This window comes from Zophobas morio, unplaced genomic scaffold (assembly GCF_036711695.1).
Source record: "Zophobas morio isolate AGI-343-1 ecotype UQ-CSIRO unplaced genomic scaffold, CSIRO_AGI_Zmor_V1 ptg000044l, whole genome shotgun sequence".
NCBI classification, from domain to species: Eukaryota; Metazoa; Arthropoda; class Insecta; order Coleoptera; family Tenebrionidae; genus Zophobas; species Zophobas morio.
In genome coordinates this window covers 9,198,755-9,221,776 of record NW_026972149.1, presented here as the reverse complement: position 1 = coordinate 9,221,776, position 23,022 = coordinate 9,198,755, and the positions used below count along the sequence as shown (strand labels likewise).

The 23,022-nt window shown below is 37.5% G+C and overlaps 3 protein-coding genes across 4 annotated transcripts in view; 2 read left to right on the top strand and 1 right to left on the bottom strand.

Moving 5' to 3' along the window:
• Positions 1 to 387: 387 nt before the first annotated feature.
• Fech (Ferrochelatase) lies at positions 388 to 2,494 on the top strand. 2 transcript variants are annotated; one of them, XM_064073273.1, is made up of 7 exons: positions 388 to 672; positions 727 to 892; positions 939 to 1,160; positions 1,208 to 1,309; positions 1,360 to 1,525; positions 1,607 to 1,879; positions 2,179 to 2,494. In XM_064073273.1, exons 1-7 carry the CDS (start codon positions 642 to 644, stop codon positions 2,374 to 2,376), a joined length of 1,158 nt encoding a protein of 385 aa, XP_063929343.1. In that variant the 5' UTR covers positions 388 to 641; the 3' UTR covers positions 2,377 to 2,494. The 2 variants fall into 2 exon arrangements, with proteins under 2 accessions (XP_063929343.1, XP_063929342.1); XM_064073272.1 differs by having other exon boundaries at positions 721 to 892.
• Positions 2,495 to 3,165: 671 nt separating this feature from the next.
• Invadolysin (invadolysin) lies at positions 3,166 to 16,899 on the top strand. Its single transcript, XM_064073269.1, has 13 exons — positions 3,166 to 3,393; positions 13,215 to 13,312; positions 13,412 to 13,442; positions 13,760 to 13,842; positions 14,536 to 14,829; positions 14,884 to 15,087; positions 15,135 to 15,360; positions 15,407 to 15,594; positions 15,650 to 15,782; positions 15,830 to 15,989; positions 16,046 to 16,212; positions 16,272 to 16,391; positions 16,441 to 16,899. The coding sequence occupies exons 1-13, from the start codon at positions 3,268 to 3,270 to the stop codon at positions 16,606 to 16,608; spliced, it is 1,998 nt and encodes a 665-aa protein (XP_063929339.1). The 5' UTR covers positions 3,166 to 3,267; the 3' UTR covers positions 16,609 to 16,899.
• Positions 16,900 to 17,924: 1,025 nt separating this feature from the next.
• Positions 17,925 to 23,022, bottom strand: part of LOC135141700 (ras-specific guanine nucleotide-releasing factor 2-like) — a 32,290-nt gene continuing 27,192 nt past the window's right edge. Inside the window, exons 11-21 of the mRNA XM_064073022.1 lie at positions 22,457 to 22,724; positions 21,920 to 22,252; positions 21,380 to 21,871; positions 21,230 to 21,327; positions 21,046 to 21,182; positions 20,800 to 21,006; positions 20,544 to 20,748; positions 20,400 to 20,497; positions 20,067 to 20,349; positions 19,822 to 20,019; positions 17,925 to 19,774 (exon numbers count right to left, since the gene is read on the bottom strand). Of these exons, the coding sequence (XP_063929092.1) occupies positions 19,568 to 19,774; positions 19,822 to 20,019; positions 20,067 to 20,349; positions 20,400 to 20,497; positions 20,544 to 20,748; positions 20,800 to 21,006; positions 21,046 to 21,182; positions 21,230 to 21,327; positions 21,380 to 21,871; positions 21,920 to 22,252; positions 22,457 to 22,724 (2,526 nt within the window). The 3' untranslated portion in view covers positions 17,925 to 19,567. The remainder of the gene's footprint in view (positions 19,775 to 19,821; positions 20,020 to 20,066; positions 20,350 to 20,399; positions 20,498 to 20,543; positions 20,749 to 20,799; positions 21,007 to 21,045; positions 21,183 to 21,229; positions 21,328 to 21,379; positions 21,872 to 21,919; positions 22,253 to 22,456; positions 22,725 to 23,022) is intronic.

The following is a 23,022-nucleotide window of genomic DNA, read 5'->3' as shown; positions in this document are numbered from 1 at the left end:
ATTCATTAAAAATCATATTTAACGCACAAATTATGAACGATCCTTTTTGGGTTCAGTGAAGATACTTAGTCTTTTTTAAGTTTGTGATAAAATGAACATATTTTGTGTGTCAATCTTGACAAATAATCAAAAGTTTGTTACTACGTATGTTGTTGGTTATAAATAGTGTTATTTTAACACAAGAATTCACTCCGAGTACTTTTAGCCCATGCAAATTTGGTGCTTATTTGCGTGTGTATTTTTGTTTTAATATGGTGTCAATTAACATTCCCGTTTACACGTAGCTGTGTAAACTTGACTTTACTTTGTATATTTAAATTTGAAAAAAATGGCGCTCAAATAGATTGCGTCCTACCGAGACCAGATTAGTTCCTTCCATTAAAGTGACATCGCTCCCACAGACGTATCGTAAATCGTAAACTTGTAGTCCGGCGTGAAGTACAAGACATATTAAACATAAAAACCTAAATTAATAATCTTATAATCACAAATCATGTAAAAACGCCATTCTAAGCGCTATATTTTTTCCCGACATCTTTCTAAACGATTAATTCCCAGTAGAACTTTCTTCGTCGTGAGAGTTCTGTGGCCTTTGCCACCAGCCTGAAAAACACCATAAGTTTACAAAATTCCGTCAAATCATGCTCTCTCTTCGTCCACTGCCTTTCAGAAGTAAGTTTATTAAGTTTTTGCATTTTCCAATCGTAAATCACTTTATAGGTCAAGTTGTAAAAGAAGTGAGGTTATGTGTATCGCGCACTGCCTCCAGCAGCCCCAAAACGGGGATCGTTTTATTGAACATGGGAGGCCCTCAGAAAGTGGAGCAAGTTCACGACTATTTGCACCAAATAATGACCGACCGTGACATGATCCAGTTACCTTTTGCACAAGAGTGAGGATTAATTAAATGTAAAACTGAATGTAAGATCTTATTTTAGCCGGTTGGGGCCATGGATAGCGAAGCGCCGGACCCCGGAAGTGCAGAAAAAGTACGAGGAAATCGGTGGTGGGTCGCCGATTTTGAAATGGACAAATAAACAGGGTGAACTTTTATGTCAAAGACTGGATAAGGTATCGCCGAATACAGCCCCTCATAAACACTATGTGGCGTTCAGATACGTACCGCCGTATACTAAAGATGCGTTTACGGAATTAGAGAGGTTTTACTAGATTTTGACAGTTGGTGGAAGTCATTTTCTGGTTTTAGGGATAATGTGGAGCGCGCCGTCATTTTTTCGCAATATCCGCAGTATAGTTGCGCCACAAGCGGTTCAAGCTTTAATGCAATTTATAAATATTATAAGGACAAGTATGAAGTAGGTTTGATTATGATTTGAGAGCTTGATGATCAGTTTGCAGAAAATTACCAGAAGGACTGAGGTTCAGCATGATTGACAGATGGTCTACACATCCACTATTGGTCAAATGCTTTGCCGATTTAATTAGGAAAGAACTGGCTAAAATCAACGGCAGTAAAAGAAAAGATACTATAATTTTGTTTTCAGCACATTCCTTACCTTTAAAGGTAGTTTGTATGCGTGTGTGCGTGCTAGCGTGTTGTATGTGTTGTGAGATTTATAGAACTAAAATTTATCAAATTTCATAGGCTGTAAATCGTGGGGACTCTTATCCAAGTGAAGTTGGCGCCACTGTGAATTTGGTCATGCAAGAATTGAACTATTGCAACCCATACCAGTTGGTGTGGCAGTCTAAAGTAGGCCCACTACCTTGGTTGGGTCCATTTACTGATGAGGCAATCAAGGGTTATGTAAAACTGGGCAAAAAGAACTTTGTTCTTGTTCCAATTGCATTTGTCAATGAACACATTGAAACTTTACATGAACTGGATATTGAGTATTGCAAAGAGTTAGCAGAGAAGGTAGGACTATTAGGTGTATTGTCAACTAAATAACTAAAAGTTTGTTGGCATGGTTACATACCATTGTAAAGAGTCACTCTTGTGTGACATAATCTGACACTTAAAGTTAGAGAGGTATAGTTACACCAACAGAATAAATTTTGATGCACCACGTTTTGTGCCATTAAATTTAGAGACGCTATACACAATTCTGAAAAGTGTTTGAGAGCCATATTTTCGTAGAATGGATTCAAATCAAAATATTTTTGTGCAAATTTTAGTTATTAAAGAGATTCACATTTTGATCATCTGGTTTTTAGGTTGGGGTGGAAGAAATCAGAAGAGTTCCTGCACCCAACGACCACCCGTTGTTCATTGAAGCCTTAACTAGTATTGTACAAAATCACCTACAAAGTAATGTTCCAGTTGGGAAAAAATTCTTGAATAGGTGCCCACATTGTGTCAGCGCCAGTTGTTACCACAGCAAAAAGTGGTTTTCTGAAGTTTGTCGAATTTAAAGTCTATTTGTATTTTTTCAAGGGTCCAGTTATTATTATTGTTATTGTTTGTAAATGGTTGTAATGGTAAATCCGTGTTAAAATATAGGCTTTGGAATTATATATTTACCTATTTTTAGAGGGTGTTTTACTGGTTGCCTACCCTGTGACATTTATAAATGTCATGCTATTCTGGGAAACAAAGAAACTTTCCTTTTTTATTTATTTTTCCAAATGACAGTACGAAGTTAATTTTAATTGTTCACATACATTGTTTAAGTCTGTCGATAGAAAAAGTTTAATTGTGTAGAAAGTCGTGAGACTGCTAAAGATTGATGTTCGTAGAATAGCGGCGAACAAGAACTGATTAAATTAAGCACACTCGCTTTTTCTTTCTTATTTTGTGATAATAACGTTAAAACGTTCTCTAGAATTCAACTTATTAACAGTATTAAAATTCCGATCTACTTATCTTTGATTTTGTTTACGACTCAATTAAATTCTGTACAAAGCAAACTCCCGATTGTTACAACAATTATCGTTTTATTTTACAGCCGGCACAAAACAAACAAATTTTAAACAACCTGTCCTGTTTACTCCACCGTGGCGACGACCTCATCCATTTTGTGTCTTTTTTGTATTTCGGCGCGAAATTGCTATTTTTCAAAACGTCACTTTTCCTAAATTAAGGCGAATTCTCGCGGCTCCGATTTTCCGCCAATATCTCTTCTTTTCAAATCCGCTGAAAATTGGATCAGCTGTGCGTGATGGGGGCGTCTGCGCAGTTTACGTATAACTTGATAGAACCGCACCAGTAAATTTACAGTCGGGTTCAGATGTTGACGGAGTTAGTTGATGTTTCTAACCTCAAATGCGAATGTTATTACTTGTAAATAGCAATATTTAGTAAACATGGTAGCTGGAGTTAAATGGAAGTCCATTTCTAGCGCGATTATAGTGGTTATTTTAGTGACGGTTGGTGAAAACAAAGCGTTTGGACACAAGCACTGCAATCATGTGCACCCGAAGTACGATGAGGTTAGTTTTATTTACTTTTTATGGTTTCCTGTGCCGGATTTTTCATATCGAGTGTTTACAGTTATGTGGACACAATTACGTGTTTTTATTACCGTATATTTAGTTGTTTAGGGCGAACAAACTTTGATGTTTTCCCCCGCTTGGAAATTTTGAAAATTTGCAGTAGGTACCAACCCATCGCGAAATCACTTCTGCGGTAACTCGATCCGATATAAGGATATAATAATTACATAATAAAATAATATTAATTCAATGTAAATACGTAATTGCAATACATTAAAATCAAGTTTTTACTCATAACTTGATGCAATTAGATCAAGGGATACTAACGACAAAATTATATAACAACAATAGACTTACAACAAGACAACGTGATTAATTTTTTATGATTCAGTCAACTACTAAAACAGGTTGCTTTTATTTCATTAAATTATAAAGAGTAACCGTAAGGTCACCCGAGGTGAGAGAAATCTCAATAATTTTAAACCGCGACACAATTTTCTGCGGTTTCGTAGGGGTTTACTAAAACGCTGGTTTGCAAAAAAAACTAACACATGTTTGTAACGTCGGAATTTGTGTCACTGCTGTATTGTAATAAGCTCATCAGGAATTTAAATTAGTTGATAGAACCGCGTATGCCAAAGGGTAGCTCGTACATATTTAAAAGGGTTAAGGGCTTAACTCTGCGGCGAACCCTTTTTATTAGATAAATATTAACCTAGTTCATGTTCTTGGTTGCCACTCCTGTATGCAAATAAATGAGGATCGGATAGAAAAGATTAAAATTTACTTAAATATTATCACTTTCGATATATTTGAGTGATGTATGTGTTTGGTTAACATGTATGACATATCTAATTTGGTCGACAAGGGGAGTTCGTTACCGTTGACGGACCTTTAGACGCAGACGAACAGGACTCTAAAAAATATTGCATAGCAGGGAACCTGTCGAAAGCAGACTAACGTAGATTCAGTTATGCAATAACAATTTTGTAAGGAAATGTTAAAGTTGTAATTCGATGCAAGATTTAATGAAAAGCATAAGTGAGACTAGACTCTTTAATTAAAAACCTTGTTTTCGCAAACTAGTGGTTTTATATGACTTGATTTGAATAGGGAGTGATAAAAATATGCTTTAAATTGGCAAACATGTGTTTTTAATCACCGACGGGAAGGCCAGGCGATGAATTATTACCACTGATGCGAAAATTGGAAATTTTTTTTGTTAAGTCCAAACTTGTCGAGTCTTCCTAAAAGTCAAGTTTGGAAGTTTTTATGTTTCGGCAATAATGTCAAGGTTTCCATCAAAAATTTTCACGAATGTTGTTTTCTAGTACTCCGGCGATCTTGATTTTGAATCTGGAAAAGTTGCGTGTTGGGAAAATTTCCAATTTCCGGTCTAACCGGAATTTGTGTAAAAAACAATAAAAGGGCGGTGCTGGATTTTTGTTCAAACTTCTCGGTGAAAGTTACGTTACATTTTTGCCTAAGTAGAATATTGCTGATAACTCGCAAAGTGTAAAGGTTTCGTGATGCAGAAAATATGTCATTGTACTGGCACTGTTCATTACAACAAACTCGAGGCGAATGAAATCGCAACCTTCGATCGAAATCACTGCTAAAAAATAAGGATCAAATCTTTAATGCACCTAGATTGCGACACAGCGGCGTCTTCCTGAACCCATTTTGCAAATGATTTTGACGTTTGCTTTATACCACCGATTTGGTAAATTGGATCGAGAACGAACCGTACGACCACCCATGTCAAATTACCACCAATTGACAAGTCATCCACGTTATAATATATGCAAACGTAATCTTGATATTGAACGCCCAACCTACATACGGGCTTCTATCGTCGTTCTTTCATTCAACCGAATTCCAGACCAGTTTCACTTCCTCTGAATTACCTGCAAATTATCAAATTCCGCCACTTAATAACTTTAATGCGTTGGGAAAGGCTGAGAATATGATCTCCGGCTTACTGCGGCTTCCGTGCCGCAAGGGACGACTTTGAGCCCATCCTTGCGCCCGCCGTCCCTCGCCCGCTTGCTGCCCCGATCCTTTCATGTTCCAAGGGGCATCTTCGTGACTTTGGAACCGCTTCTACCTCTCAGTTTGGTTTTATCGAGATAAAAATGCTTTCTAGAAAGTGCCAATAGCAAGCAGCGGACGAAATTATCCCCTTTTTATTGTTTACATCGCCGATCTTGGTTTTTGCAGAGAGCGACCTTGAGACCGTTTCTGCTCCGCGTTGTCACTTTTTCGTGTTTTGTGGATTTGCATTTCCGCGTGCCGCAAGGCGCGACTTTGGGACCGTTCTTTTTCCGCCCGAGTTTTTGCGCGTTTGGGTAGATGGTTATGAATGGGTTGTTTGTTGTCAGATCCTGGGTTAATTGAGTGGGTAAGAGAAGTGGAGCCGCAACCGAGCCGCGTTCTGATAATTGATGTAAATACTTGCGTATTGTCGCTAATTGACCGTCTCGTTTCAGAATTGATTAAGGTAGTGCTTTATGAGATACAGTTTAAATATCTGGTTCGGAAACGTATAATTAAGTTAATTATTCGTAGCGCTACTTGTTGTCGTCAGGCGATTTCGTAACATCTTGAATAAGGTTTAAGAGGATGAAAATAAAATTCAATTACGCAATGAATTTAATTTTCGATATTTGACAGTGGCTTTTTTCGTGTCTCCAGAGGAGTTGCGGAAGCCTTGTATTGGCGGCTCGATGGGAGAAGTTGAAGCGATATTTTTCGGGTTGTAAAGGAAGCCACTTTGTGGCATTTTCGCCTTATTTATTTTCTCCCTAATTAATTGTCACATTGTCAAGGCAGTGGAGTAAAGATGGGACGGAGCGGGAAAAGTCCGTTCGCAATTGAGTTGTTATGTAAGATGTTTAGAGTATGTTTATTGTGCTAGATATCTGTTAATTATAACCGGTCTAAGACTCTTTGTGTATCGATGTTTAAAAATTTGTGTTTTATGTTATGCAACGGCAACATAGCCGCTTCCTTGTCGGTTTTTAGAAAGTCGGGTCTTTTTAGTTGTCTATGGAATTTGTTAAAGTTCGCTCTTCGTCCAAGTGTGTTAATTGGTGTATTATGGAAATATATTTTAATACATTCTAAACAATGCAGTAATTAAGCATCCATAAACCCTGATTTATTTATCGGCTGAATTCTGAACGAGGATGAGAAAAATACCATCGCAATTAAGAAGAAAGTTCTTTCGGCAGCGAACATCTAAAATCAATTTTTATTGAAAATGTGCTAAACTCTGCGCAATGTTTCACTCGACTGCAATCCATTTACATATTTTGTAATGTAAATGTAACAGAATTTTTTTAAATCCCAAATTTTATGTCGGAGAAAGCAAATAACTTTTCCCAGATGTCAGTATTTGTATAACAGAACAAACACTTTCCCAAATAATTACAAATGTTAACTTTTCATATGAAAAATAGCGAATTCCATCAAAATCATAATTTGATAGCGTGAAAGCTCTCCACGGCTCGGTGTTGCATTCATTTCAGGCGTTTCGTTTAATGGTATCCGACGTGGTTCAGTGCACTTTCAGACAATACCTCTTCTATACAAATTCACTCACGAACCTTAAAAACCATTGACAAATTTTCTTCGACTTTATTAGGCTTTTCGCACGGTTTCTACGCTGTAGAATCGCAAGTCACCGCCAATTACACCAATCAATTAAAGTTACTTGAAGATCGCTGGGTTCGAATAGGTCAAAACCCAAGATGTCGACGTGTGGGGTGACCATACACCGAAAGGGGCAACACCCTTTATCCGCGCATATATTTCCATTTTAATTATTGGAAGGGGGTATATTTTTTCAATTCGTTTATTCATCGAAAGAAAACATTATATAGTGAATTCGTGCTTGACGACTTTGTATACACAAAGCAATTTTTAGTTAACATGATACGATACGCCTCGTTCTATCGGCACGAAACGACAACAATGGACGAATATCGCCGATTTTAACAAGTAAAGCCAACTGAGCGAATCGAAAATCATATTCACCTGTAACATTCCATACACAATTTAACAAAACACGGTTAGGGTTTTTTTTCAAGAAGGTTTTTTCCCTCGTTTTCAGACAGAAATTAGGTTACTACACAAACGTCACTTTTTCGTAAGCTTACCTGTCATTTTTATATTCATTTTATATTAGTAATTGTCAGAGAAGGAAAGTAAACAATAGCTTGTTTTCTTAGAAATGAAGTTTTTGTCATCTTCTCAATGTGCATTGTTATCTGATTGATGGGCATTGTGATATTGCATAACTTCACTTTTCAACACTTCATCACGAATTCACTTTTGTTAAGATGTGATCTAAACAAGTTTTGAGAATACGTAATTTACATCACCGACCTCATGGAGATGTTACTTAAGTCTTTTTTACAAAGTGCGGCGAGATCCGATCGATTTGCAAAAAATTCTTTAGAAATCATTACTTGTTGCTCAAACCTCCCGAAAACAACCAACTTCATATTAACCATTATCTTTTGTTCAAATATTTGTAAACAAATAATAAAAACAGACAAATCAAACTAAAAGTACGTAAAAAAATCGCGTTTGTTTTTTTGGAGATCTAATTTAATAACCTGTTGGCTTGGTGCCGGATTGCATGGCAGCCTACAGTTATTATTATTATTTTCGTTTGGGCAGATATTTACTGCAATTATGTGTTCTCAAGAAGGTGGAATTATTCCTGTTTGTTTACTTTTTCTTCCCTCTGTTGATTTATGTTGTTTTGATCAAAATCGTCGTGGGCGTTTCAATTTGTGGCAAAAGTCAAGACTAAAATGGAAATAAACCTGCGACGCGTCTTATTTTTACCACAAAAACATTAAACGTCGAACAATATTCTTCATTATTTGCGAGGAAATTGCTCATTAATTAATATTCGAGAGGAAAATATTCATGAATTCGTAACGTAAGAAACGTGGTTGAATGCTATAAATAGACAGATAAACCCTTTAGTAATTTTAAATAACGAACAGTGGCAGATAAATGTAGAGCAGATAAGGCAAAAACAGGTTTATTGTGTTATATTGTATTATATAGTGTGCACACAATCAGTAATAAAATCTGGTTATTAAGAATGACTCGGGCCTACCTTTAATAATACACTCTGTACCTACATGAATGAAATTGACGTAAAGCATGTTTTCCAAATTCACCTGTATAGGTTTAAATATTGCTACGTTGATCGGTAATTTAAAATCGGTGTGGGTAAAACTCGACAATTTACTATATAGCGATTATGTACAGAATAACTCCGACTCGACTAGAATGGATATTGAAATAATCTTGTGTTCCTGTGGATGGTTCGTGAACATCGCTTCGATTTTTTTCTGGAGCCCGCCATCGAGACTTTCGGCAATGCGCCCCAGGCTTTCTTTATGCGAACGCCGCCAAGCCGCCGCCACCGATGACGAGTCACCCATCTTCGCCGTATACACTAGAAAGACCTTTTCTAAATAATAGTGAAATTTAAAATCATTTCACTAAGATTAAAGTTGGACGTAACACCAGTCATCAACAGTCATGTATATGAAATGTTTGTTGTTGTTTTAAAATTTCGAAGAACAATTATCTCGTATCGGTTGATAGTGTTATCGTTCTGACACCGGCATACAGAATATCTGAGAGGAAGAACGTGGTGAAAATATCGCCTTTTCACTCTAAATATGGCGTCCCACATCCGGAAAGACCTACATCTTCAGGATGTGCTACCATTGAATACGGATATCTGTTTGTCATAAAACGCACATTAATCTCCCGACAAAAGTGTGGTCATAAGTTGTGTCAAATTAATTCGCGTACACCGTACGAACTTCATCAACAGTTTCATTATTGACCTTTGTGTTCGTTGGCATTAAAATTATTTCTTAGTAGAATGCCAGCAGCGAAAATATGTTCGGAACTATTTAAATAATGTGCCCAACATTCTAAACTACTTCTAAAGCATCCGAATACTCTAATTCGGCATCTAAATAGCGCATTACATGCCAGCCGCATTAATTAACGTTGTTTTATTATACGTCAATTTCTGAAATTCGTTTGAAACATGTACCGAATTTGTGATACTACAATGCGTCACAACGTCATAGAACTTCACAACTATGTGCTAAGTATTTCCATATTGGAATAATTGTGACTTAACTCCATATAGGTGTATTCAAATTAATAGAAAGCACATCTGTTTGACAAAAATGGGGACAGGAAAATCATTATAAGATTGCAGGAACGAGTTGGTTCAGCTTATTAACTTATTATTGTAAGAGATGTCTGAAACTCTCGGTTTTCTCCACCAAAAAAACAACGCATTCGATTTTATCACAGTGTAATCCTTTAACTTTTTGTAGCAATCCCTGATAAATTAATCTATTAACACATACACAGATTTTGCAATTAATGCGATAATTTTTTTTACTGGTGTACCAATTAGTTAAAATCAATGTTTTAAATTTACTCACGTTGTTTTAAGTATGATGTTTATGTTTTAAAAGTACGTCGATACGGTGCGTTTTTTGTTACTAACAAGGGAAATTCGCTAGTATTAAACTTCCGGTGCGCGAGAAACGCTGTATTGTGTATACAGTTTGCATATATAATGCACTACAACCCCCCGATTTATTTGCTTTCGATTCAGACTCCCACCGAAGACACCATTTCTATGTGGTTGCATTTTTGGCGCAGCAGGTCAGTTTCCGAAATAGTGTCCCTATTCACATTCGTGAAAATCTGGTGAAACCCCGACATTCAGGCCGCTAAACTGTTATTTCCTCATGTTTATAAATGACGAACAATCCCAACACAACTGTCTCTCCTGTGTCGTAGGCTGAAATTTCGCATTTCCTCTAATCTTGTAATTATCTAGAATTGCCTGATATTTGCGCTAAAACACGCACTGTATTTACCAACGGAACGGCACAAGTCTTCATAATTGTGTTTTTATTGAACCATGTCGCATTAAAAGATCAGCGTAAGACTCTTACCGTCTTTCCGGCTGTGGTTGTTGAATTTAATTATGTGTATAGTATCGTTTGAAACGACAACGTTTAATCTGGTTGTGTTAATTCGCAGGATGTTGGATGGAATTACCATTCATTTCGTACGAGCGTTTGCACTACTGAATTTACTGAATCTATTGACTTGAATTAATTTCAAATTAAAATGATCGGGTTATGAAGATTTGGGGCCCTTTATGACGTTTTTAGTTCAGAGTCATGGAACTAGTGTCAGTTTTATTTGCATGAATGAGTCACGGTGCAGTGGCGATTTCTGTTCCGTGTAATTGAATAATCATTACTGGTTAACCGTGTAATTACTGCTTGTTTTTGTTCATTCATTACACGACAAAATTTGAAGCTTTTACATACGTTGTCGTTGATTGTGGATTCGGTGACATGACGTATTGATTGATCCGATTTTACCCGGACAGTACTCCAGTCAAGTGCTGTTCATTGGTTGCCATCACTACGCGTGACCACGGTAAGCGAGCGAAGCGAGCTTCGTGTTCACCTAGAAATGAAGTGGATAAAGTTGCGTAATTTAATATATTCGTTTCAGTGGGATGTGCCGATCGTATGTTTCTTATTAAAGTCACGTAAAGGCTTTCTACTAAAGTGTGTTACTATGTGTAGTCTTTGTATTCATATGTGGTAGTGTAGTTTTTAAAAACTATATTTCACCTCACGTTGTTACATAATTAATGAGGATGAGCAAATCGTAGAAAACATTTAATCAATATAGACTTACACGATCACTTAAATTTAATGAGATACAATACAACGGTTCCTAAAGCAAAATTACCAATTCTTTTATTGATTACGCATGAAGAGGAGACACCGCTGGAATCGTTGGAAGTGAAAGGGATTAAGGAAGATCTTTGTTGTTATTGTTGTTGCTCACTTACTACAGGTGTAATTTTCTTGAAGGTCTACACTTCTAAGACGCTACTCGATATCATTGTGTTATTTACCAAGTCTTGTAAGCTTACAGATCGTCATTTTCATTAGCTAGCCTCCATCACGTTATTTCATCGCATCTCAAGTTTCTTTTTTATTGCTGAATCCCGGAAGCTGCAGCGCATCGCGGAAGAGATAAAAAAAGAGACTTACATGTAATGCTTTATTAATAGACTAGGTTTAATTTATAATTTATCATCTTGAAACTTGCATTGCAAATGACTAGTTTTTATTTGAATTTAGATTTTGTTTGATGTGAGTGTCAACTGTAATTTACATCATTAGGCAGCTGGTTGGTGCGTGATAAACGATAGTGGGCGCCATCTCGACCATGCTAACCCAAATACATTTATACGTTTAAATCGGACATAGATCGCTACGCTATAATTAAATTTTAACTGACGTATTGTATTTTTTTGCATTAGCATTAGCACCCGTTGGCATACTTTCAAAATAATTAAATAATTTATTAAGGATTTTTTACCACGAAATAAAGATTTTCACAATTACGGCACCGGAACAGCGTCTGATCGCTTGAAATTTAAAAAGAGATGGAGAAATAACTGTCTCTGTTTACCCAACACTTTAAATTTTCTTCGACTGCTGGTCTAACACGCGTCTGGGCAAAGCCTACTATTAACTTTATTTTTAACTATTTTATTTAAAAAAAGTTTATAGTAGGCTTTGGTCTGGGCGCCAATTTTAGCAGTTGATGAAAATCAAGGTTGAAGGCTCAAGAGGCGCTGTCCCCTAGTGGTGAGATAGACATATAGATCTCTATTTCTATTTCTGCTCAGCTACCCACAACTTCATAACACTACAAGTAGGGTGAATACTAGAAGTGCTTTTTGCGTATATACCGTATCGACGGAAAATAGTTCTTGAAAACCTCACCCAAGCAAATTTTCTTTCTTCAAGGTGTTCTTTCATATTTTTCCTGAGGCTGTTGCGCAGTTGTATTGTTGGTTGCGTTGTGAACTTGGTAGGCGTAAATGCAATAAAGAGTGAATTTATGTTGTTAAAAATTTGTTTGAATGTTGAAATATATGTGGGACGGTTTTTCGATCGTCTTTACCGTTTGCGGTTAGAAAGTGTCATCTAAAATTTTGGGGTGGCTCGAGCGGCACGGAGTGCCGTTTCCTCGTGAGATTTTCTCTCTTTTGTTGCATTTAAGTTTCCAGCTGAATGCGAAATGTTACGCATAACCAAGACCTGTTGAGATGATTATCGGCAAAATAAATCATGTCCGTTTTCGTGATTGTATCAGCGGTGACATTTATTTTAATTAAAGTTTTTGCTTTGTATAAATTAGCCGATTGAACTCGCACCTGAACTTTTCCGTGATGATTTTCACGTTGCGGTAAACGGAAAAGCTGGCGAAGCGAAAAAAGTGTTCCACAGTGGGTAATTATGGGTCGCTTGTTGTTTTAAACGAATCTTGGCGGCGGAAGAGGAAACTCGGAATAAATCAAGATGCACGTACCATTGAACATAAAAACGCTAATGTGCTTTAGACATGAGGTGACTCCATGACGTGTTTACGGCTCGAGGCAGATTTTTTCAGCGAGTTGCGCAATTGATGAGATTAGCGAAGAATTTTTTGGTAGAACATGGGTTTTCGTTTATCCGCGTTATGCGAGATAAAATTTTATTAGCCCTTTGAAATTAGTTTCTTCCGAAGTGCTTTCTACTAGGATGTGACTGAGGCATCTAATTACGTCTGCTTTGTATAAGAAGTTGAGAATTTCCGCGACACGAGTTTTGCAGACTTATTAGCTTCCTTATTTTTGTTCACTAGAATGAGATCGGTGCGTTTAATTTCAGGTATCTCACACGCACATTGAACCTGCACACGTAATGAAGAAAAGGAGTCTAGACCAGTCTTTGAGAATTCTGCTTCATTACGACTTAAGTGTGTACAGGTAAGTGACCATAACCGGTTATGGACAATTTGCATGCAGCCTGTATCTTTTGTTCTGTCTTGGACAATTTCATTGTTGTTCGTTTTTGATCTGTTGCAGGCTCGATCGTGAACGCTTCGATTTAATCAATGTAAGTTTTTTATTTCGTCATTTATATTCGATCATTTTGCAACAATCGATCCGTTTATTGAACGGAAATTACAAGTTAGAAGAAGTGATTAAATCTGTTCAATTTATTTTTGTTGTGTAATTCGTAACGTTCTTTTTTCAATTTTAATTTGAACAAGGTCAATTCAGGCTTTTTTCGTTCCGTTTGTCACTTTTTCAAACTCATTTTCCAATAATTGATCAAACAGATTTAAATTCAATTATGCTCGCCTTACGCCGCTTTGGTTTTGTTTTCGGTAAATGCTTCATTAATTAAAACCACTCGAATTTTGTTCGCAGGAAACAATATTGCCCCAAGCCGTTAGTTTCTGGGAGAAGGCATTGTTTGTGAGAAGAGTAGAAAACGTAATACGCTTAACCAGGTACTGTTCACAAAATAACTAACCGTAAACGGTATCAAAGCTAATTTCTACTTGATAATAACCTTAATCTAGTCAGTTCTTCTTCTATGCGACACAAGTCGGATAAAACGCGTTTAGATTTCGGAGATAAAATGCAATTATCTAGTGAATTTCTCTTATTCAAAAGTTCCGCTCACACACCAATGCTTTCCATGGGAATATTCAGGTCTCATCATCACAATTACGTGACGAAATTCTGAATGCTTTCCAAGATAACACCAAAAGAAAAACATCACCACATTGACAATAGCCGCGTGATGTACACAGTGATTAAATCAGCCACACGTGACCTCATCATCATCTTCATAATTGTTATTATGGTGCAAATTTGAGACCGCTTTCATTAGCGCACTTGAACACATTTCATAAATTAACCACTAAATCACAGGTTCCAGCAATCGAGCGGAGCGAGTCGCGTGATTATCCCATCAGCTCCGCTCGCACATTACGAACTTCCAATTAACACAGTCATCCCTCTTACTCCCACTTTGTTTTTATTTTTTCATTCAACCCGTTTTAGACAGCGCAAAGCACACCCTAGAAACGAATTGTCATCTCTGCGTTTCACTAGTTGCTCGGTTTGTAGCAAATTTTTGAAAAGGTCGAAACGGGTCGGCGTTTTTCTTTGATACCGAACGTGTGTTGGGTTTGCAGAAAATGCAACGACACTCAAGTGTTCGTGAAGAACTCCTTGACTCACTGCATCGACACATGCAAGGAGAGGACGATGTGCGGCGAGGTAGCCGTGCCTGAAGAACACTTGGATGCATGTAGAACGTGCAATGCGACGGGCCAAGACTGCGGAATAGCGAACGGATCAACAGCTGGTAAAGGCATCAAGAATTTCGATTTCGTATTTTATGTATCGGCTATGCAGACGGAGCGATGTAATAAGTCGTTAACCGTTGCATACGCCGCCCACTGCCAGCAAGAATCATCTCTAGACAGGTGAGTTTAGTCCTAGTCACGAACGCGTTTTAACGCAGTCTTTGTTCGCGGTAGACCCATAGCCGGACATGCCAATTTGTGTCCGAATAGTATTAGCACCAAAAGACAAGAAGTGGAGATCCTACTGTCGACGGTTAAGCATGAGATTTTGCACGCGTTGGGCTTTTCAGTGAGTCTGTATGCGTTTTATCGGGATTCGAGGGGCGAGCCGCTAACCGAACGACGAGTGGATACTGGAAAACCGCCTCTCAACGAAAAGTGAGTTCAATTTGGTCGGCATAAAGGGATTTACATGAAATTTATAGGTTGCAAACGTACCAGTGGAGTGACAAAGTAATTAAAACTTTTGTGCGAAAAAATTGGCTTGTTAAGTCGGGAGTGATGAAAAGAGAGGTAAACATGATAGTAACCAAGAACGTGGTGCGGGAAGTTCGTGAGTATTTTAATTGCGAGAAGTTAGAAGGGGCGGAGCTTGAAGATCAAGGTGAAGAAGGAACCGCCTTAACGCACTGGGAGAAACGCGTTTTTGAAGTAGGTTCTAGCGAAAACGCGATTCTGTCTCAAAGTTTGCTTGCAGAACGAGGCTATGACGGGAACGCACACCCAAAACCCGATTATTTCTCGAATAACTTTGGCCCTCATGGAGGACACTGGGTGGTACCTTGCGAATTTCTCGATGGCTGAGCCAATGTCGTGGGGTAAGAATCTCGGCTGCGATTTCGTGACGAAAAGTTGTAAAGAATGGATAACAATAAAGTCTTCAAGGTATTGAACACTATATATTTATTTCGGCTTTTATTAACACTCGTTGTGTGCTCAGGGGAGCTTCGATACACCCGTTCTGCAATAAAGTGAAACGTGATCCTTTACAAACGGAATGCACGGATGATCGTACGTCGGTCGCTCTTTGCAATCTGGTTGCCCACGAGACCAAACTACCGCAGATATATCAAGTAAGTAAATCACCTCGTTATTAACATGTTAATTGGGCGGGTTGCAGAATTTCGACTCAATCAAATACGTCGATCCCGGCAAGGAAGAATATTATGGGGGTTCGGTGACCCTGGCCGATTACTGCCCTTACATCCAAGAATTTACATGGCGATCAAAGAACGTGATTGTGCGAGGGTCGCACTGTCAATACCCAGAAAATAATCCCAGTGAGTTGAAAAATCTTTTGAAGTCGGATGAGTCGCAAACATGTTTATATTTTCAGAACCCGATAAAAACTTTGCTTTGGAAAAATACGGGGAAAACTCGCGTTGCTTTGAACACACTAATCAAATGTGGGAAGAAAGATCTTGCCGCCAAATGAGACAATGGCAACATTGGGGTTCAGGTTGCTATGGATACCGATGCCAAAACGGACGCCTACACATTTTGGTATTAATGTATCTTATAAATATTTCATTTATATTAACGATGGTGTTTAAAATCAATAGGTGGATAATTACTCGTACGAGTGCTTTCACCCGAACCAAGAGATCTCTATAAGAATAATCAGCAACGGCTGGCTTCATAAAGGTGCCATAGTTTGCCCGCCATGCAGGGAACTTTGTGCTGTAAGTAAGTTTAATGTATTTACAAGAAATTTTACTCTTTTTCTTACAGCAAGAATTCACGTTAAGAAATGAAAGCTGTAAAGGGAGCGACGAAGCGCCTCCTTCGACGGCATACCCTAGAGATGAACTCAAATGTTCCTCAATAGCTTCAAGACTCAACAAATTTGTTATTCTTACACTATTTCTGTCAATATGTGCCAGAGGACATCTAGTCTAATTCGTGTTCTGTGTACTTTTTAAACTACAAACAGATACGACTCTCACCTTATTTTTATATGTCCAAATTAGGTAAGTACATTCCAAAATTAAGTAAATATGGCTGTGTGAACCTATTTTTAAGTATTGTTATAAAATTAAGTACCTACATGGCTAACATTCGACTCCTATTCATTGTGTATAGTATTTCTCGTCAACGAATTTTGCTTTAAGTATTATATTTATTTATACCTGTAGATGTCTTACGTGAGACAAGTGTATTAAAAAAAGAAAATAAAACCTTCGATATAAATCTGTGTTTTTTGTTAATGAACTACGATCAGAAAGATTGCGTGGTGAGTTATAAAAGTATGGATCAACTTTCACGTCAAGTTTACCCGTTTAAATTCATAGGGAAAGCCCCTTGCGACTTGGACTATAAGAAATTCAATTTCTTTGTAATTGCATAAATTCCAATGATATTTCAAGCACAGCGAAATTTAATTTAACAAGGATTCGTAAAAATGTCACCGACTAATCTGAGCCCACATTTTTTTGCTTTAGGCTAGACAGGCGATCGGGATATAAATATGATTATTTTGAAACTTAAAAGCATCAAATTTACTTTTCTGTTTCCAAGTTGTGGTTGTTTGTGTAGTCTGAGAAGAAAGAACACTTTTTTCGCACCGTAAACATCCGACTTTATGACACGTTGTTTCTACGACCACTCAGAATACACTATTAATGTGTGGATGCATTTCATTAAAAACCTTCAAGACGAGTCAAGCAATGCAGCGAAAAACGTGCATTAAGTGACCGTCAAATTAGAAAATCAGAGGCTGGTATGTAGGCAGTTTCCAACTTAAGTGTTCCAAGGTTACGTAATTCTACAGCAATTGTTCTTCTCTAGGGACGAAAGGCGTATTTTTATTTATTCGTTTGTTTGGTACATAAAGTTTTGTAGCTTTGCGCAATTTTCCAGATTTGTTCATTCCTCCCTCTTTCGCTTTGTGGTATAAAGTTTATAAGTGTGCATTTGGGACCAGTTTTGTAATTTTGAATAACCACTAATTTTCAAGAGGATTATACATTTGAATAGGGTCTGATCGATCGTCGAGCCTCGAATTTGGGTCCATTGTATGTTTTCCTGTGTGTGCTTTTCATTAATTGCGAAAACATGCAAAAACTTTCTATAATCTCACTTTGACCAACGATGCTTTTGTGTTTAAAAGTTTCTACACCCAAGTTCTTAATGTTTGTTATTACCGACTTCCTGTGGAGATTTGGAATTGAAAAACACATTCGTTTTATGAAAAATTTTATTTTTAATAACCTGACAGTACATATTATATGGAACAATGAGATTGTAAAGAAATATATCTATATTTATTTACATCTTAAAGTCATAACATTGTAATAAAAACAGCTGATAGAGAATTTTATTTAAAACAAGAAATATTAACTTTTTATAATGATATTTGTTACAAAAATCTATTGTTGAATTTTGGCTCGCATTGCTAACTTGCTTGTAGTTTTTACCGATTTCGGTAGAAACTACAGTTACTTAAACCAATAGAATATAGAGTAAGCGTAATCTATTTTTGTTAAATTTATTAAAAGGTCTGTACTGCGTCAATGATCCATCAATTGTAACATTGAACAAAGAATAGTGCTCAATATTTGTTGAGACTGAATTGAGAAATATTAAAAATGGTGCGCATGATCAACAAAAAGTTTGAGCAAAGTGAGCTATGAACCAGCACACTTTGATGTTTGGTATGGTATAGTTTAAAAAACAAAGACACTTAGAAAGTTGGAATGTACGAGGTGCTATAAAGTGAGCAAAATTGTTGGTATCGAACTAGGAAATCAAAAGTAACTGAAATGTTAATTGACTAATTGCTAAAAGACGCAATTTTACATAATTGAGCACTAACACATTGCGAAATTATTTTTTTAAGTCGAAGATAACTAAAGTATCTATGACACAACATTCATCTAACGAATCAACTGTTGTTGTGTCTATTTTTTCATTACATATATAAACATCCCATTTACTACAAAATAAAACTTTTGTAAAATCTACATTAAATTTAAAGAGGATGGCACATTATTTTAGTTTTGTTACACTAATTACGTTTATAATTTGGCAAATTGCCACTTAACAACGTGAAAATGGGTGTAGTAGGTACCTATAACCAGTAGTTGAACAGTAATAGAAGACATTTTATAACAGTATAGTTTTGTAATATGTAAATATGTAAATTTGGATATGTTGTTGAAATATTAGATATCCTGACGGCATTATAACAACAGAAAGCCAACAATATTGTACATACTACATGTGGATATGATTTCGCACACTATTATCACATTTTATACTATTAGACAATACTCTAACAGACACAATCTCAAAAATTGTCCATGTTTTTTGCAAAGTTTCCTTCATTGTGTACGTACCATATTCGGAACTATTTTTGAGATTTTGAACACCTGCAAACACAAATTCTGGGGAAATTTTATTAATATCTACTCTACAACAATCATTCCCTTATCATTTTCGGCATTAGCACAAGGTGATATTTAAAAAAGTTAAATTACACTCCCAAGGAAGCCAAAACGTATTAAAATCAATGATATGTAGGCCTTACGCGATAAGTATAGTATCTATGAAGACACTTGAATATAATTTGACAGGTTCTTAAAGTTTCTTCTAAGATATAACTGCTAACAGTCTTAAAGTTTCAAAAGTTTAACTTCCTGGGGAGTTTAGGTTATTTAAGTACCAACCACTGGCAATGACTTAAAATTATATGATTGTTTTGCAATGCTCAGTTACTTGTCAGTAACTGTCAACTAAATTATAGTATACGTTTTACTCAAATAGTGACTGTTATTATAAAATGATGTTTTAATGATTGTAAAGTTTTAGAGAAAAAATCGATTGTCGTGTCCATAAGAATGCAGATTATTGTTAAAAGTTAAGATTTTGAAGATAACGATAACTGTCCAAGAGCTGAAGAGCTTAAACGTGAAGTACGTGGTTCAATCTCCAAAGACGTATTATAAAGTTCCTCATCGTCCATTAACAATGAAGAATCTAATAAATAATTAGCAACTTTACGTATCAACTCTATTTTATACGGGGTTTGCTGAAAGTGACGAATTTCTCGAATAACGTGAGCAATCTGAAAATGATCTGTCACCCAAAAACTTCCAACCATCCGAACCTTACCATTCTCATCTTAGAAAAATTTAGGAGACCGTCTTGGGTAAAATTTGGTGTTCCTTCTTCGATAAAAGACAAATCAGTAAGATACAGCCCTAAATATGGTATACATGGTGGATCACATCTATGCAGAGCATCACGCAGTGACCTAAATCGACCGTCTGAGGACACGATATTCTGCAACTTCTCGATCGTTTGCCTGGTCTGGAAGCAACTCCTGTTTTGAAAGCAAAAATGGGGGTCCTACGTACCGTTTTCGACACTTTGTCCCAAGTTTTCTTCAACCGAAAAACCGAACTGTTGGTGAAAGCGGAACAGATTTGCAGAACTCCGTTAAAATTATGCAGACATCTTGAAATATCAGCCACGGCTGCCCATTTTTCTATAGCGGCTACTCTGGCAGTTAATGATGGACGCCGAAGGATTTCAGAGGCTACTAGCCTAGAAACGTCGTTAAAACGTTTGGTCATTAGGAGAATATGTGGAGCTCTGCTGTTCTTGTCGTTTTTCATCCAAGCTTGACCCAAGAATTCTCTAAAACACGCCAAGAATAATTTCATCACTTAGAGACAAACACGACGTACTCGCTAGAAATGGAAATGAAAATTTGGTGGTCGATGTAAGTTAGTTGTTCCGCGATTTCTAAAGCTGACAGAGTTTCAATACTCTCTTTACTTGGAGTCTAGAACAGACAAATTAAATTGAGAAAGACGTCATGACGCTTTTACCGAAGGTGCTGTGATTAATTGGAAGATATCGACTTTGGAACTTTCTGGTTCTTCTTTGGTAAGTAACCGTAGTAGCTGAGCTGCTGCCTTATGCTCGGCTGGGAGAAGATTAGGACTGTAGATAATATCATCCAAAAACTCTATCGTTAAGTTTTTTAATCTTAGATCACTTTCGAAATCTTGGGCATGTTTAGAAATCCAGTGTCTATAAAGTGAGAGCGTTTTAAACCACTCATTACAACCAGACAGATGCAACCTTAACACATTCAGAACCCTCATGGTGCAAGCTGTGGAAATGACGTTCTCCTTATATCTGTTTCGTTCCATTGCAAATTCATCCTGATCCATCATGCTACCTCGTCCATCTCCGCGAGCACTAGGAGACAAATCCCTAGGATTGCTAGACCCCGAAGTGGCAATAGCAAACGCAGCAGCCGCACTTGATGTGCTACTTCTAAAATAACTATAAATTCCCTCATAGAAGCTCCTCTTTGCGACATACCGTCGTTTCGATTGCCGGAACGAGGTGATCACAACTCCCGCCTTACTCGGTTTCTGAGGAGAATCGTGTTGAAAACTGGAACGAGCCGTCGAAGTTGCTTCACCCTCTTGCATCGACCTCCTAGATCCGTAATAACTCTACAAACAACCTTCACGCACTGAAGTTACCACCTGGAAACCCTTACCTGCAAAACGGCACTGGTTGCCGTGGTCGAGATGCTAGCCGACCGCGAGGAACTACATGATGCACGATGCATAGTGTTGAAGAACAGTGTCATATCTTCTATTTGATGTTTAGTTAGCGTACTGTTTCTAAAAGATATGGAAGAACTCACCTTCAGTGTCTTCGGATACTCCTCTTTCGACTTTCTTCTCCATCGGGTCGTGCTTAAGAGAGGGTCTGTGATGGACCGTCGGGGTTGGAGGGGGAGGTTCTTTTTTTGGAGATGTGCTTTTTTTAGGGGAGTGGTGGGGAGAAGCACCCGCTTCGCCTTCATTGGTGTCTGATGGTGAAGATCCTACCAGAGTTACGGAGCTGAGGTTACTAGGAGAGCAGGGCGCACTCAAAACAGTCACGTCTAGGGAAAGTTTTGTTTCGAATTGAGTCTTTGTAAGGAGTACGAAGGTACCTGTCAAAGTTTCGCTACTGCTCGACCCCGTTACTTTGGGTATGGCCAAATGGCAAGTGTCTTCTTGCGTGGTTTCGGACTGTTCGACCCTGATGGAGATGGATTTTTGTGCTGGAGGTGAAACCGATTCTTTTTGGTGTGCCGTCGGACTTTGTTTGATGATTTTAGGATGAGTTTGCTCGTGACTCTCTTCTTCGTCTTAAATGAGAAGGGTTAGACTGGGGGAGGGTGGATTTGGGGGCTTACATTTCTGCAGAGTTGCCTTCCAGTGTCTATGTCCTTGAGAGTCATAGCTGTGAGATCTGTCGCGTTCGCTCATTTCAGAGCCGTACCCTGAGACGGAACTAGCACCGCTTGTTCTACGCGGAGAAAAGCTACTACGCCTTCGATCATCGTACAATTGTAATGTATTTTCGTCTTTGTTGGAGAAGACTTCAAGAGAAATAACAGAGCCTTGCGGTTCAGGATCACTGCTATAGAACACTTTCTTTAAAGCTTCCAGGACAGTAACGCCGTCAGTAAAAACGCGATATGTAAGGAGGAATGTATTTAAGAAGTCTATGGAGAGGAACCTTAAATCTGAAAAGAACTCTGGTTTTTATCCATCACTCGGCGTGATGAATTGTAATGTACCTTCAATGATTGTGCAGAAAGTTGATCAGGGAATGGGTAATCATGCATTACAAGATAGGAACAAATGATAAAAAAATTCCCAGATTATATGGATTTTATAGTAGTCATTGAACGAATTAAGAACACAAGAAATTTTCCTTTTTCATTTACCAGTTAATCTTTGAAGAAGGCGTTCTGGTGTTGCGTATCTTATTTGAGGAACTTTACAAGAATTCATTGTTCTACTGAACCGGATATCTGCCTCATCTTTAAATAGCTTTGGATCGTTCTTCAACGACTGAGGAAGAGTAATGGAACAGTTATCTGACATCGTTGGCCGTATCATATCATTAAACTGAACGTTATCCAAACATTGGCTGATATCGGAAATCCACGCCGCTTTTTCTTGCATTGTCGACGCAAGGAGATGGACAGTCACCTAACAAAATGTCCAACATTTACCAACTTCATTCCAACCACAACATTAAATAAAACGCGCATTATGACAAAGAGAGAATCACGCTGAAATCGCTGACCGACCGACAAAGATAGAAAGCGAGGGTCCTCGGCAAGCCGTTACTAATTTTATTTACCTAACTAATAACGAACCTCTGCCTTTGAGAATTAACATTTCATTTTCAGTTATGTAATTTGATATTTTCAACACTGAAACGAAAGAGGATAAATAAACCGCGAAAAATCGTAAAAGAACATGTCAACAGCGCAACCTAAAAATA

Bases quoted from the DNA above. Each gene is read 5' to 3' on its own strand.
- Fech (XM_064073272.1), top strand. From the start codon at position 642: ATGCTCTCTCTTCGTCCACTGCCTTTCAGAA. The intron at 673-720 runs GTAAGTTTATTA...ATCACTTTATAG, and splicing joins TCGTCCACTGCCTTTCAGAA to GTCAAGTTGTAAAAGAAGTG. The intron at 1,161-1,207 runs GTTTTACTAGAT...TTCTGGTTTTAG, and splicing joins GCGTTTACGGAATTAGAGAG to GGATAATGTGGAGCGCGCCG.
- Invadolysin (XM_064073269.1), top strand. From the start codon at position 3,268: ATGGTAGCTGGAGTTAAATGGAAGTCCATTTCTAGCGCGATTATAGTG. The intron at 15,088-15,134 runs GTGAGTTCAATT...TGAAATTTATAG, and splicing joins AAACCGCCTCTCAACGAAAA to GTTGCAAACGTACCAGTGGA. The intron at 15,595-15,649 runs GTATTGAACACT...TTGTGTGCTCAG, and splicing joins ATAACAATAAAGTCTTCAAG to GGGAGCTTCGATACACCCGT.